The 14267-nt window shown below is 57.9% G+C and overlaps 3 protein-coding genes across 3 annotated transcripts; 2 read left to right on the top strand and 1 right to left on the bottom strand.

Moving 5' to 3' along the window:
- Window positions 1–461: 461 nt before the first annotated feature.
- Window positions 462–8544, bottom strand: ATEG_07659 (type I polyketide synthase; the record flags this gene model as incomplete). Its single annotated transcript, XM_001216280.1, has 3 exons — window positions 462–8012; window positions 8200–8286; window positions 8347–8544. 3 exons carry the CDS (start codon window positions 8542–8544, stop codon window positions 462–464), a joined length of 7836 nt encoding a protein of 2611 aa, XP_001216280.1.
- Window positions 8545–10534: 1990 nt separating this feature from the next.
- ATEG_07658 (putative nucleoside diphosphatase (Ynd1)) lies at window positions 10535–12776 on the top strand (the record flags this gene model as incomplete). Its single annotated transcript, XM_001216279.1, has 3 exons — window positions 10535–10555; window positions 10616–10742; window positions 10813–12776. The coding sequence occupies 3 exons, from the start codon at window positions 10535–10537 to the stop codon at window positions 12774–12776; spliced, it is 2112 nt and encodes a 703-aa protein (XP_001216279.1).
- Window positions 12777–13422: 646 nt separating this feature from the next.
- lea1 (U2 snRNP complex subunit LEA1) lies at window positions 13423–14143 on the top strand (the record flags this gene model as incomplete). The annotated part of the gene is made up of 2 exons (XM_001216278.1): window positions 13423–13725; window positions 13778–14143. 2 exons carry the CDS (start codon window positions 13423–13425, stop codon window positions 14141–14143), a joined length of 669 nt encoding a protein of 222 aa, XP_001216278.1.
- Window positions 14144–14267: the final 124 nt, after the last annotated feature.

Here is a 14267-nt window from a genome sequence, read left to right as displayed (position 1 = left end):
GATGCGCCAATGGAGACACCACGGCCATAGAATAATTCGCAAAATCTGGCGTCCCGTATGACTGCAGCTTTATCGTGAGTCTTTGCCTAGTGTCGGGGTTGTGTTTGGTTATACTGACTATAACATAATCGCAGTGCCATGGCTTTCGTTGTGTACGTGCTTGACTGCGTGGGATGTTGTTGGCAAGTGAAGAAGAAGTATAACGATCCAATGATAGTCAGGGAGCGTATACTTACAGAACAGGTTCAGAAGCAGACAAAATAGGAACTCAGTTATCTTGCGCTCGCTGCAGGCTCTGCTAGAAATGAAGTACGTATGTCCAACAAGATATAGATCAACTATTCTAAGTTACGTGACATGTATACGTCCTAGCGACTCCTAGTCCTCTAAATCAATAGATATGAAAACCAAATAAATCCAAACAAACGCCCATCTTCCTGTATAACATAAAACACATCAGTCTATGCAGCTATCTCAACGTGCGCACTCTTGGCCACAACGTCAAGTGCCAACGCCGCGAGGGACGCGCTCTGCAGAATGCTAAAGATCGACACGTCACACGCAGCCTGCAAAACCAGCATGTTCCTCAACTCAACCGCCACAAGCGAGTCCACGCCGTACGCCGACGGCGGCTTGGAGAGGTCAATATCGTCGACAGGGACCATAAATATGTCCGCCAACTTGGTGGCAATGGCGTCCCCGACACAACGAGCCGCAGCATCAGACGATTCCGCCGTCCGCAGCTTGGCCGACAGAGGCTCCGAGTCCGAATCACCGCCCGCCTGCTGGGCCTGGGCCCGCGACGCAGCGGGCTTGCGATACCTGAGGGGCATGAAGCGGGCGTCACGACCCATCTGGGAGTCGCTGGCGGGGTCCCAGTGCGAGCCGGGGCCCGAGTTCAGGCCTAGTAGGACTTGAGGCCGGCCGAAGGGGTGCAGGACTGCCGTCGCGAGCGTCTGCAGCACGGATTCCTCCGACAGCCGGAGCGACTGACCGACCTTGCGCAGCCGATCCGACACGGTGCGCGACTCGGCGACGTAGCCGACGTCCTTGATGACGCCCATGTCGAGGGACACGGCTGGCAGTCCGGAGGCGCAGCGCCAGCGCGCGAGGGCGTCCTGGTACGTGCCGCCCGCCGCATAGCTGGCCTGGCTGGCCCAGCCGAGGATGCAGGACAGCGACGACAGCATGACGAAAAAGTCGAGCGACCCGCGCTGCGAGAAGCGTTCGTGCAAGTTCCAGGTGCCCGCTACCTTGGGCCGGATGGCGGCCTGCCAGTCGTCGATGGTCATCTGCTCGAGGATTGAGTCCTGGAGCACCATGGCGCCTTGGATGACGCCGCGCACCGGCGGGAAGTGTAGGTCGTGCTCGCAGATGCGCAGGGCCTTGGCCAGGTCCTCCTTGTCAGACACGTCGCAGCTGATGGCCGCCACGCGACTGCCGGCCTCGCGCAGCTGTGCGACAAATGCGCTGGTGTCCTGCTTTCCGGCACTGCGCGAGAGGAGAATGAGGTTGCGCGCGCCGTGGTCGACCATCCAGTTCGCGAGAGACCGTCCCAGGCCGCCCACGCCTCCCACCAGGAGATAGGACGCATCAGACCGCAGCTTTGGCGTCGCCGGTCGAGGTAGCACCTTGACCTGCTCCTCGGGCTCGGTCGACAATACCAGCTTCCCGAGGTGCTTCCCCGTCTGCAGGAGGCGGAAGGCCTTGTCGACCTGTCCCATAGGGTAGACGGTGACAGGGTGGACGGGCTTGATGATCTTTTGTCCCGCGAGGCGTGCTAGCTCGCTCAGAATACGATGCGCCTCGGGCCCACGCTGGCGCAGAAGCGTCATCATGTCGAGGGAGGTGAAGGATACGGCGCGCGTGAACGTCGCCATTTCCAGCAGGCTGTTCTGCTCGAGGTCTCGCTTGCCGATCTCCACGAAATTGCCAAACGGCGCGAGCACCTCGAAGCTGGCCTGCAGCAACGAGCCGCCGAGCGAGTTGAGCACCGCGTCGACGCCCCGACCTCCAGTGGCCGCCAGGACTGCGGGCGCAAAAGAGGCGTCACGGCTGTTGAAGATGCGCTCGGGAGGGATCCCGTACTCGCGTGTGAGGAGATCGCGCTTCTCCTGCGACCCGACAGTTGCGTATACCTCGGCGCCTAGATAGTCCTGCGCCAGCATAACGGCCGCCTGTCCGACGCCTCCGGCCGCGGCGTGGATGAGGACCGACTGGCCATGCCTGAGACGCGCAACCTGGACCAGAGCCACGTATGCCGTGGTAAAGATCATGGGTATCGAGGCTGCGTCGCTGAAGCTCATGCCCTGAGGCATGTTGATGACGCCATGCCAGGTTATGCGAGGGCGGCTGCTGAACGGGCCAAGGAGTAGGGCCATGACATGGTCACCGACAGCAAAGCCTTGCGCGGCGGCCTCGCTGCCGACACGGGTGATGATCCCAGCGCATTCGAGGCCCATGACGCGCTCGCGAAGCTGGCCCATGGCTACCATGACATCGCGGAAGTTCAGGCCGTATGCGCGCGGCTCGATCTCGACCATGTCGTCGGGCAAGTCCGCGGCGACTCCATCGTCGTCACCGAATGCCAATGTGTCCAGCAGACCGGGGATGCCAACCTCCAGCCGCAGCGGCCGCTTGGGTTGGAAGAGAGGCCCCTCGGGGATCGTCTCGGGAGAAGCCCAGTCTGGTACCTCGGGCTCCAGCAGTGCGTTCCACACCACGTCCTTGTATAGCCTCGGAACTAGGATGAGGCCGTCGCGCACCGCAAACTCACTCTCAATGGGTGCCGGAGCATCCGAGGCGGCGAGACAAGACTTGAGGACCTGTACAATGGCTGCGGTGTCCATTTCAGCTGTTCGAGGATCCAAGTCAAGCGTCAGGAATCGACGTCCGAGATACTCGGTGCGAAGGACGCGAACAAACCCCGATGCCAAAGCAGACTCTGGGTCTGTACACTCGACCGCGCCACCACGGGTGATCCAGAGCAGGCCCTTGCAGCCCAATGCCATGGTTTTTAGGCCCTGTAAGTCGGCGGCGTCGAGGCCAGCCAGTACGGGCTTGTCGAGTTCGCCCACAAACACGCAGAGCTTGCCAGTGTACGTCGCAGCTGTAAGTCCCGGCGACTCAAGGGCCAGAACGTCTGGAAGCACGCGGTTTCCAGCGACCTGGGCTATGGACTTTCGCAAGGTCTCCAGCCAGCCTGACTGAGGGGGCGCCTTATCGCTGGTGACAATGACCACCCGGGACGAGTCTAGCTCGGGGCTCGGGCTGGCCGCCGTCGACAAAATGTTGCTAATGCCGTACAGGTCGCTCTCAGCGTCGACATTGACATCGCGGAGGTCAATTTCCACGCCCGTAAAGCCTGCCCCTTTGAGTACCCGATCCCACATGCCAATAGATAGCGACGGACTCGAATGGCGCTCGGGCTCCTCGCTCAACCACCATCCGGGGAGAAGACCAAAGATGAACTGCAGGTCAATCTGGTCCTGCGTCGTCTCCATGAGCAGCAGCGTTGCGCCGGGCTTCATGAGACTGCGGACGTTGCTCATGGTCCGCGCCATGCTCTTGGTTGCGTGCAGCACTTGGCATGCCACAACGACGTCGTAGCTGGCCAGTTTGAAGCCCTGGGCCTCGGGGCTCTGCTCAATGTCGAGCCGGTCAAACTCCAGGAGGTTGCCCCAGGCCGAGAACTCGGTGCGCGCCGCCTCGAAGAAGCCAGAGGAAATATCTGTAAAATGCCAGCTCTCGCACCGCGGACCGCCGTCCTCGTCGGTGCCCAGCGTCTTGAGGGCGTGTCGCGTGGCGGCTCCTGTTCCCGCTCCGATCTCAAGGACGCGAGCCCGTGGGTTCTTGTGTAAGACGGCGGCGAGCAGCGACTTCAGTTGTCCAAAGGCCGGCTCCAGCCGGTAAGCGTTAGCATAGTACTTGTACAGCAGCCGGTCCTCCATCATGACCTCGAGGGGCGCTCTCTCGCCGCGTAAAATCGGCAAGAGCAACGGTCCCAGGTGGCAGATAAGCTCTCCGTCGACGCTTTGTTTAGCAGCAAGGTCAATGTAGTGCTGGCGGACGGCCGGAGGGTCGCTCGTCCAAGTGTCGCTTTCGGCGCTCCAGCGGCGCGACGCGGCCAGGCTCACCGTGTCTTTCATCCACTTGTAGAATTTGACATGGTGCGAGGCGAGATTGGCTACATCCGTCTCCGTCAGTGCCTCAAGGGCGTCGTGGCTGAAGTAGACGCACACGCGTCTCAGCACGGTCTGCACCTCGATGCTCCGGCTGTCCGTGCCCGCTACTTCATCCCGGAGCGTGTTGAGCCGCTTGTCGATGGCGTCTTGAGCGCCAGGCAGTCCTAGAGAGAGGGCTAGATCGGGACCCCATTCGACGTTGGCACACAGCTCCTTGTTCCACGGCTCCTTGTCCTCGCCCGGTGCGCTGCGGCCCAGAGACTGGCAAACAAGGCCCTGCATCTCGAGCAGGGGCTCGACTTCACTGGTCCCATCTTGATCCAGGACGCTCACGTTAGCCTCGTAGCTCTGCGCGTCATGATGCGGCATCTTCACGTTGCAGGTAAAGACATGGCCGGGCGTGTTGCTGATGCGGTTCGACACCCACAGCTTGCGGATGGACCGTGGCACCCGGGCACTGTCGTCGTTGGAAGGGTCTGCACTGGGCACCGCAGCGTACGAAGAGAGGACGATGGAGTCGAGTGTCGTGGGGTGCAGCACATTCTGAAGATCTCTGCCCTTGTCCTTGGGAGACGACGTGTCGGCGACTTTGATGGTGACGACGCAGCGCGGTTCCTTTGCCCTGCCGTCCTGTAGAATGCTCACCGTGTTCTGGAACATGGGTCCATGGTTGAGGCCCTTTGCTCGCAGACTCGCGAACATGTCTTGCGGGTCGATGCGGCGCGTGTAGCCCGACTCGTCCAGGAAGCTGGCGCTGCTATGGCTAGTTGCGTTGGTTTTGGCTGTGTCAGCCGCCATCTGCACCGTGATAAGTCCTCTGGCGTGCTCTGTCCACTCGCTGTCCGCAGTCACAGACCAAATCTCGAACTGCTTCCAGCCGCGGGCGCCAATCGTCTTGCCATCTACGGGTCGCAGGATCGTCTGCACCTCGACACCATCTGCCGTGTCTGCTATCACCAGGGCCTGGTGGATTTCCACGTCGCGCAGCTTGAAGCCCGCCAGTTCACCAGCGTCCGGGGTGGCACTCGCCATGGCCGTCTGCATCTTGATTGCTTCAATAGCCAGGCACACGAATCCCGCTCCGGGATACAGGATGTTGCCCTGGACGACGTGGTCCCTCAACCAGGGCGCCTCTGACAGCCGTACGATGTGTCTCCAGGAAGCGGCGTCCGGATTGGTCCCCGGAACCAGCACCCCGAGAAGATCGTGGGGCTCCTGGCTGCGCTGGCGGTACGCTTGGTTGCGCCGCGACTCGTTCCAGTGTCTGTTGCTGTGGTTCCACGGGTACGAGGGCATGTCGGTCAGGACTCGTGGCTTAGCCGGCCCTTGAAGACCCCAGGGGAAGTTGATCCTGGTCAAGTTGGCCGGCTGGCCCTTGCCGAGGAGATTGACGGCTGCCGCGAGCATGCAGTCCCGGGCGTCTTCCTTGCGCACCAAGCAGCCCATGTAAGGCAGCGTGATGCCCTCGAACTCGGGCAGCGACAGAATCTCTTTGATGGGACCGCCTAGTGCTGTATGAGGTCCTACCTCGAGGATCACGTCGACGTTGCTGCGCTCCTGTTCGCCATTGCCGCCGACTGTCATGTCCGTGAAAGCCTCAACAAACCGCACGGGCTGCACAAGGCTGCGTACCCAGTGTTCGGGGTCGGCCAGTACTTCGGCGCGAGTGACTCGGCCTCCAGTGACGGGAGAAGAGAAGATGATGCTGTCCAGGCTACCCTTCTCAATAGCATCGGGCAAGGCCTCGTGCAATGCGGCACGGTATGCCCCTGCCCAGGGTTCTCCATCTACCTTGTCGGGCAATGCTTGGCCCTCGTCGCTGTCCTTTTGTGCCAGTGCAGTGCGGAGGGCCTGGCGATACGGCTCAGCAACGGGGTCCATGTGGTGAGAGTGGTATCCGGTGTCGACCTTGAGACGACGGGCGAAGACACCGTCAGCCGTGGCCAGCGCCTCAACTTCTTGTACGGCCGCTTCATCACCGGCGATGGTGATGCTGGAGGGGCTGTTAATGCAAGCCACCACGGCCTTGCCGCTGGTACTCGGGAGCTTGTGCAGGTAGCCTTCAGCAGCCTCTTTCCCGACTCCAACCGCGACCATTGCACCCTTGGGACCGCCATCGGCGCCGCGAAGCGTCTTATCCGCGGCCATGGCGGCACGGTAGTATGCGACGGCCATGGCCTGACGCAGCGTCAGGGCGCCCACCGTGTAAGCGGCGGCGATCTCGCCGGACGAGTGGCTCGTCACGGCGGAGGGTACAATGCCCCATGATCTGAGCAGCCGCACCAGTGCGATTTGCACTGCAACACAGATAGGGATGCTGAGCCCCGTGTCATTGACGCGCGTCGTGGCAGCGTCTCGCATCAACTCCGCAGTGAGAGACCAATCGGCGCCGATGTCGCGGAGATAGCGCTCCGCCTCGTACAGCGATGACCGAAACACGGGATACGGGTCAATGAGCTCGCGCGCCATGGCGTGCCACTGCGCTCCCTGGCCCGTAAACACCATGCCGATCCGGGCTGGCGTGGTCGCGACCTTCACGGGCTTGAACTGCGGGGCGTCCAGGCCCTGGATGACCTGGTCGAGGTTGTCTGAGTACTTCACTGCGTGTGCTGAAACCCACGCGAATCGCGAGCGGTGCTGGGTGAGGGTCCAGGCTAGATTTTGCATGAGTTCGTTGATCTTGTCCGCCGTCATGCCTGGGTCTTGCAGTTTGCGTCTTTCCAGGTACTCCTTTGTGTTGGACACCATGCGCTGGCACGCCTGTTCGTCACGTCCGGAGAAGACAAGCACCTTGCTCTGCGTTTTGACGTCGGCCTTGCTGTCAACTGCGTGGTGAATGCCGTTGGTCAGCTGCTTGCGAGGCAATAATGAAGCCAACGATCCGACACCCTCGACGATGACATGGCTGTTGGTCCCTCCGTAGCCAAAATTGTTGACAGAAGCACGCCAGGGCTGGTCGCTGGCTGCAGGCCACGGCTCGAGCTCCGTGGCCACTTTGAGCCGCCACTCATCCAGCTGCAGCTTCGGGTTGGGCTTCTGGAAGTTGACGCTCGGCGGGATCTGCCCCTTCTCCATAGCCAGCACGACCTTGATGAGGCCCGCCAGCCCCGACGCGGCCTCCGTGTGCCCGATGTTCGTCTTGACGGACCCGATGCGGAGGGGCTCCGAGCGGTCCTGTCCAAACACGGCCGCGATGGACCGCGCTTCGATGGGATCACCCGTCGGCGTGCCGGTGCCGTGGGCCTCGAAGTATTGCGTATCGTGCGGACTAAGACCAGCACGGCGGTAGCATTCGCGGATGAGCGCCTCCTGGGCTGCCTGCGAAGGCGACGTGATGGTCTCCGTCTTTCCGTCCTGGTTCAGGAAGCTCTCACGGATGACGGCGCGCACCGGGTCGCCCGCTTCGACGGCGTCCTTGAGCCGCTTGATGACGATGCTTGCCACGCCTTCGCCACGGCCGTAGCCGTTGGCGCGCGAGTCGAAGGCGTATGACTTGCCGTCGGGCGACAGCATCCCCAACGACGAAAACACCTTGAACATATCCGGGGACAGCATCAGGTTGCACCCGCTCACGATGGACATGTCGGCCTCGCCGGTGCGCAGGCCGAGCACTGCCTGGTGCAAGGCGACGAGGGCGGTCGAACACCCTGTGTCGACCGTCATGCTGGCCCCTTTGAGGTCGAAGAAGTGCGAGATGCGGTTTGACGACATGGCCGAGAGGGTGCCGATGGGGAGGAATCGCGGCAGCCTGTCCTCGTCGCGTATCAGGCCCTCGTGGTAGTCGTGGGTGAAGACGCCGGCATAGACCGACGTATTGGAGCCGGCGATCTGGGCCATGGTAAGGCCGGCTATATCGAGGGTCAGCCGTTGCATCAGATAATGTCACAATGAACATACCATTTTCCAGGGCTTCGTATACGGACTCCAGCTGGAATCGAAACTGGGGATCTAGAGCCTGGAGAGAGGAAGTGATCGAGGTCAGTTAGCTCCCCCATTCTACGTGTTGAACACTTACTGCGGCAGTTTCGGCGGAAAAGTTGAAAAAGGCCGCATCAAACAGGCCTATGTCCTCGTCTATAAAGTGTGCGCCTTTGACATGCGTCTAGCTCAGTCCTGACTGTCAGCGTCCATCCTGCTGTACGGTTGGGCCCGGGCAACCCACCGTGCTGAGCTTCTCACTGTCCGGGTGGTAAACGGCCTTGGGATTGAATCGTGAGGAGGGGACTTCAGACCAGGCGTTTCGTCCTTCGGCCAGCATGTCCCATAGCTTCTCGGGGTTGCTGGCGTCTCCTGCAAACTTGCAGCTGAGCCCGATAATGGCGATGGGCTCGCTTTCCCATTCATTGTGCGTGCTACCCATTGTGTCTTTGGAGGGATCGATGGATTCTATGCCAGTTGATGGATAGAGATGGTATCGGTGGGTAGGAACTATATGTCTTGCATAGCCTGGTGCTGTGGATTGTGTTTTACCCTGAGTTGAACGGTGAATAAGCTCTCTAGTGGCTGATATGGACTGTTCTCTGATAGTAAGGGCTTGAGCTTGTCTTCAGGAAAGCCATGGCTGGAACATAGTAGGTCGAACGATGCTCCGAGGTCCGGATTATGCGAGGCGTATCTGTGAGCCGCATGTCCAGAATGTCCGTAGGCATGTCCAATCACTGCAGGAGCTTTCGCCAACAGCTGTGAAGGGTGTTGAGTATCTGGAGAGGCTGGAGACGAGTCCGTCTTACTCCTATCATGGCTGTCGGACTGGGATGCGTCAAACTCCTGCGAAGTCCGCAACTCCGAAGGATGAAGAAGGAACAACGTGCGGGTTGCCAGGGACTTGGGGCCGATGTGGCGTTGTTAGCGTGAAGGGGATGACTGATCCGGAGTTGGTTCCATTTGGTGTAACATGGGGGATTTAAAATGGTCGAGAAGTTGCTGACTTGTTGCGACGTGGACCTGTTCTTCTCAAGTCAAGCACGGTAGCTTAGCTGTACACAATGCAAAGGTTGTATTCCAGATCCATCTATGATAGGAGTCCGCCTGGGCATTTGTTCTGTGAAGTGTATAGGAGTATATCACTAATTGAGACAGTTCTAGGGCTATATCACGATTATATATATAGTCCATTGTATTCTTCCATTTTGATGCCAAATTCTTGTTTGCAGTGTTTGGCCTCCGTATTTAGTACCTTAAGTACATTTGACATTGTTGTGGTCATCTTTTTTATCATAATACTTCTGATGGACATTCTGTTCAGTTTTCAATCCTCAAGTATAAGACACTTTTATACTTTTATAAGGCATGATAGTCCCTACTAGGAAAATGACATACTATCAACTCACAATTGCCAAAGTAGGCTCAGAGGTTATGCCATTATATATCATCCATGGACTCACGGTCTAATCGAACTCTAACAAGTAACATGTTGATCTCATAGTGTAAGTGATGATCACTTTCAGTCAGGTTGGCTGTTAGATATTACCGTATATTGTATATTGCCTACTGTAGGTAGTAAGTAAAATACTTCTACTCGCTTCAATTGAACAATAACAATCATAATCAATTCTATTAAGACAGACCCTGGCATGATGACGAATACTTTTTTTCTTGGCTGTCACCATCTGGCCTTTTCACCAATCATCGGGGGCCAGGTGGGGCATGCAGGGTCAGAGCTTACGTCAATCATCTGCATGAAACTACCCTGATCGTTCTGTTGTCTTTCTGTTTTTATGTGTTTATCATAAATAATGGCAGTAGTAGTATGTATGTATATTATTCTACATGTAATAATATCATGTAGACCACTCTACAGTATAATATATAGAAATGTGAATCATGGTCCGTCACAAAAATAGATAAGAAATATGGACGGAGACGCTAACCCGAAGCGGCAAGGTGGCGGCCCTGTCGCGTCCGCCCGAAGCGTCTTATCGCTTCCCCGTTTTTCCCTTTTTCCCTCTCTGACTACTGTACTGACTCTACCACTACGTATGCCACCACTATCGACCTCCCCTCTCTCTCTCTCGCTCTCCCTCTCCCCCTCACTCTCGCTTTGATCGTGCTGTCTTCAGCATCGCCATTCGTTTAGTCGCCTTCTTCGCATCCTCATCCAACCCCTCCGCTTCATCCATCCTCCGTGTCCCTCGATCGTGCCTGCTTCCACCCTCCCTCAAGTCTTATCTCTTCCCTCTCCTCCGTTCGCTCATCCCATTCGCCGTCTTGAGGTCATGCTGCTGGGATTCTCTATCTACCTCTAATCTCTAATCCCTTCCGTCTCCCCAATGGGCAAATGTAACCTCCCTCCCGTCTGATCTCCTGATGCCGTGATCATCATCCTGACATCCTCTTCTGCATAGGGCATTATGGAGTCGTCCTGGACGCCGGTTCGTCTGTAAGTCGCCCTCTCAATGTCAACCGACAATGCGCCCGACTGACCACCCCAGGGGACCCGAGTCCACGTCTATCGCTGGCTGAATCACGATGCGGCGCGCAAGACCGCCAATGCGCAAAAGTTGAAGTCGCTGCCAGAAATCAAGACCAAGCCCAGCTGGACCAAAAAGATTCATCCAGGTACGGCATTCACTCCACTATAACCCCACAGACCAACTGGAAAATCCTCTAACTCCTCCCAACTCTCCAGGTGTATCCTCGTTCGCCGATCGTCCGGAAGACGTCGGACCACAGCACCTTGAAGAACTCCTGCAACACGCCCAGGAGATCATCCCCCGCGATGCCATCAAAGATACCCCGATTTTCTTACTGGCCACCGCCGGCATGCGCCTCCTACCCGATGTCCAACGAAACCTCCTCCTAGAGCAGATCTGTTCCTACGCCAGTGCCAATTCCGACTTCCTCCTTCCCGACTGCGGCGTCCACATCCAGGTCATTCCCGGCGTTACAGAAGGCTTGTATGGATGGATCGCGACCAACTATCTCTTGGGAAGCTTCGATGAACCAGAGGCGCATGACCACGGCAAGGGTCACCATACCTACGGCTTCTTGGACATGGGAGGCGCGTCCGCTCAAATCGCCTTCGCCCCCAATGCTACCGAGAGCGAAAAGCACGCCAACGATTTGACCTTGCTGCGCCTGCGAAACCTCGATGGATCCGAACAAGAACATCGCGTCTTTGTGACCTCGTGGCTGGAGTTTGGAGTCCACGAAGCCCGTCGCCGCTACATCGAAGCCTTGCAAGAAGCAAACATGATAGACACGTCCCAAGAGCTCCCTGATCCTTGTCTTCCTGCGGGCCTCAGAACGACCATCGACGGCAAACCGCTGCCAGTTGACGGCGAGGAAGGCGTCGCCCTCGTGGGAACGGGCAAGTTCGATGAATGTTTGAGACAGACGTACCCCCTCCTGGATAAGGATGCTCCCTGTGCCGACGAGCCTTGTCTCTTGCACGGCATCCACGTCCCTGCCATCGATTTCGACGTCAACCACTTTGTCGGCATCAGCGAGTATTGGCATTCGACGCACGATATTTTCGAGCTCGGCGGTCACAAAGTCTCGTACAACTTCAAGACGTACCAGGAGCGCGTGCAGGCTTTCTGTTCGCAGGATTGGGAGGACATCGAAGAGGGCATCCATCTCCACAAATGGGGAAAGAAGTTGGATCAGGAACTGGCCTCGGAGATCTGCTTCAAAGCGTCCTGGATCATCAATGTTCTCCACGATGGAATTGGCGTGCCTCGGGTGAGTTTGGAGGAGGCCGGTTCTGCCCATAATGGGACCAAGGAGCTGCTCTCCCAAGGACGGATCAAGGGGTACATTGACCCCTTCCAAGCGGTCCACAAGATTGACTCGACCGAAGTGAGTTGGACGCTGGGGAAAATGGTCCTCTACGCATCTTCCCAGGTCCCGGTGGAGGTTGACGAAGCCCTGCCGGTGGGGTTTGGGAGCAACGTGGACGGGGTCCCCGCCGATTTCCAGTTCCCTAGCGTGGAGCTGCTACCCCCCACGGAAGGTCTCCATCAGGAGTCGTGGCACGATGCCCTTTTCGAAGGAGGCAGCTCTCGTCGAGTGCCCGGGTTCATCTTATTCCTGTCTATCATTATCATGGCCTTGTTCTTCCTCTGTGGGCGGAACCGTCGCATGCGGATGTACCACAAGATCAATCAACTGTTCCACCGCGGAGGGCCGTCGCATCCGAATCATCCCAAAAAACGCCGATTCCTCGGGGGCAAACTGCCCTTCTTTGGCAGTCGAAGTCCCTCTTATGAACGCGTGTTGGAAGACGGTGTCGGCGAATTCGATATGGGCGGACTCGACTCTGGCCGCAGCTCGTCGGAAGGAGGGCGGTCCTCCGACGCCGACTCGGCGAGTTTCCTGCCCCCCAACCGCACGTCCAGCTGGGGGAGTGGCAATGCACCCAGCCTCAAATATGGCTTAGACAACTCTTCGACGGGGACGATTGGCCTCGGCATCACGGCGGGCTCCGGTGTCAATGCCATGGACCGCACGGGGCTGGTGGTGAGAACCGAAAGTCGCGACCATCTGGCTCCCATCGCGCTGGGCCCAACCACCAACGGCCGCCGCTCGCGAGCCGGCAGTCCAACGCGATCCCACCGGTCGCCGGCGTTGACGCCGCTTTCCCACGACTAATGTGCTTGTACGATGACGCTTTACGTTTAATTCCGCCAATTTTGCATCATCTAGGAGTTTTGGTTGGTCAAGTTCTCTGTCAGTCATCTGGCGCCATGTCTTGGTGCTGGCTGAGTGATACTGTGGGAGCCGGTACATACATTGTTCTGTTCGTTCTTGTGGTTGTTCTTGTAGATGTGTTTACCGACTATACTTTTAATGACACTGGATGTACCATAGACTAAGTAGTATTCTCTCGTTCATCATAATCATCGCAAATTCAGTCTATACTTCGTAGACGCTGGTCACGTGTGCGCTGACTCATCAGCTCACCGCCCGGGCAAAATCCCTGCGATTGCTGGATGCAGCTTCAACCAGCTCAATCCTCCGTCGTGTCTGTTTCTCCTCCGATTTGTCTCGTTTGTTTGCATGATACCCTATAGATCCTGACCGCCGCCATGCGATTGACCGTCGAGCTTATCCAAAATTCCCTATCCTACATCAATCCGCTGAAGGATCGCGAACTAGATCTACGAGGTGCGTTTACACCTGACCTGAAAAGGGCAGATACTACACTGGAAGAGCTTGATTGATATCGGTTGTGTTTGAGTCGTATAGGGCACAAGATTCCGGCTATTGAGAACCTGGGTATTGCAAAGGTAGGCTTATGACAAGAGGTTTCGACGAGCCTCGCACTCACAACCATCAGGACCAAGATGCCATCGACTTCACGGATAACGACATCTCCTCCCTGGGCAACTTCCCCTTCTTCCCGCGCCTCCACACCCTCCTCCTCGCCCGCAACCGGGTCAAGCACATCCAACCCACGCTGGCGTCGTCGGTGCCGAATCTGACGACCCTGGTGCTGACGGCGAACAACATGACCGAGCTGGCGGATTTGGATCCGCTGCGCAGTTTGACGAAATTGACCCATCTGGTTTTGATGGAGAACCCGATCACGAGGAAGGAGGTATGGGAGCGTATCCTTTGAGGGGAGGGCCACGCTGACTAGAGACGCATAGCACTACCGGTACTGGGTGATCTGGCGCCTCCCGACGGTCCGCTTCCTGGACTACCAGAAGGTCAAGGATGCCGAGCGCGAAAAGGCCCGCGAACTGTTCGGCACGGCGGAGGCGCCGTCCGCCCTCGCCTCCAAGATCATCGGCATCAAGTCGCGCACGTTTGACGTCCCGGCTGGCGGCGCTGACCGCGCGCCGGCCGACAAGGCGGTGCGCGTCAAGCTGACGGAGAAGGAGCGCAAGCGCGTGGAGAAGATGATTCGCGAGGCGCGTAGTCTGCAGGAGATTACGAGATTAGAGAAGGAGCTGAATGAGGGGCGGATACCCGGTGGAGCGCTTGGTGAGGATGCGGATGAGATGGAGACGTGAGATGGACCGTTTCGGGTGTTTTTACTGGGGTTCTTTATCGTTGCTGGCTCTGGGTCGGCTGGGATTGTGTTCAGAATACCGAGAAAAGCTGGTTTGGGGTTTTGGTGTTGCGGTTGTCTTTACG

This window comes from Aspergillus terreus, genomic scaffold (assembly GCF_000149615.1).
Source record: "Aspergillus terreus NIH2624 scaffold_11 genomic scaffold, whole genome shotgun sequence".
NCBI lineage: Eukaryota > Fungi > Ascomycota > Eurotiomycetes > Eurotiales > Aspergillaceae > Aspergillus > Aspergillus terreus.
The sequence above is the reverse complement of the archived record's forward strand: the minus strand, read 5'-3'. Positions and strand labels throughout refer to the sequence as shown.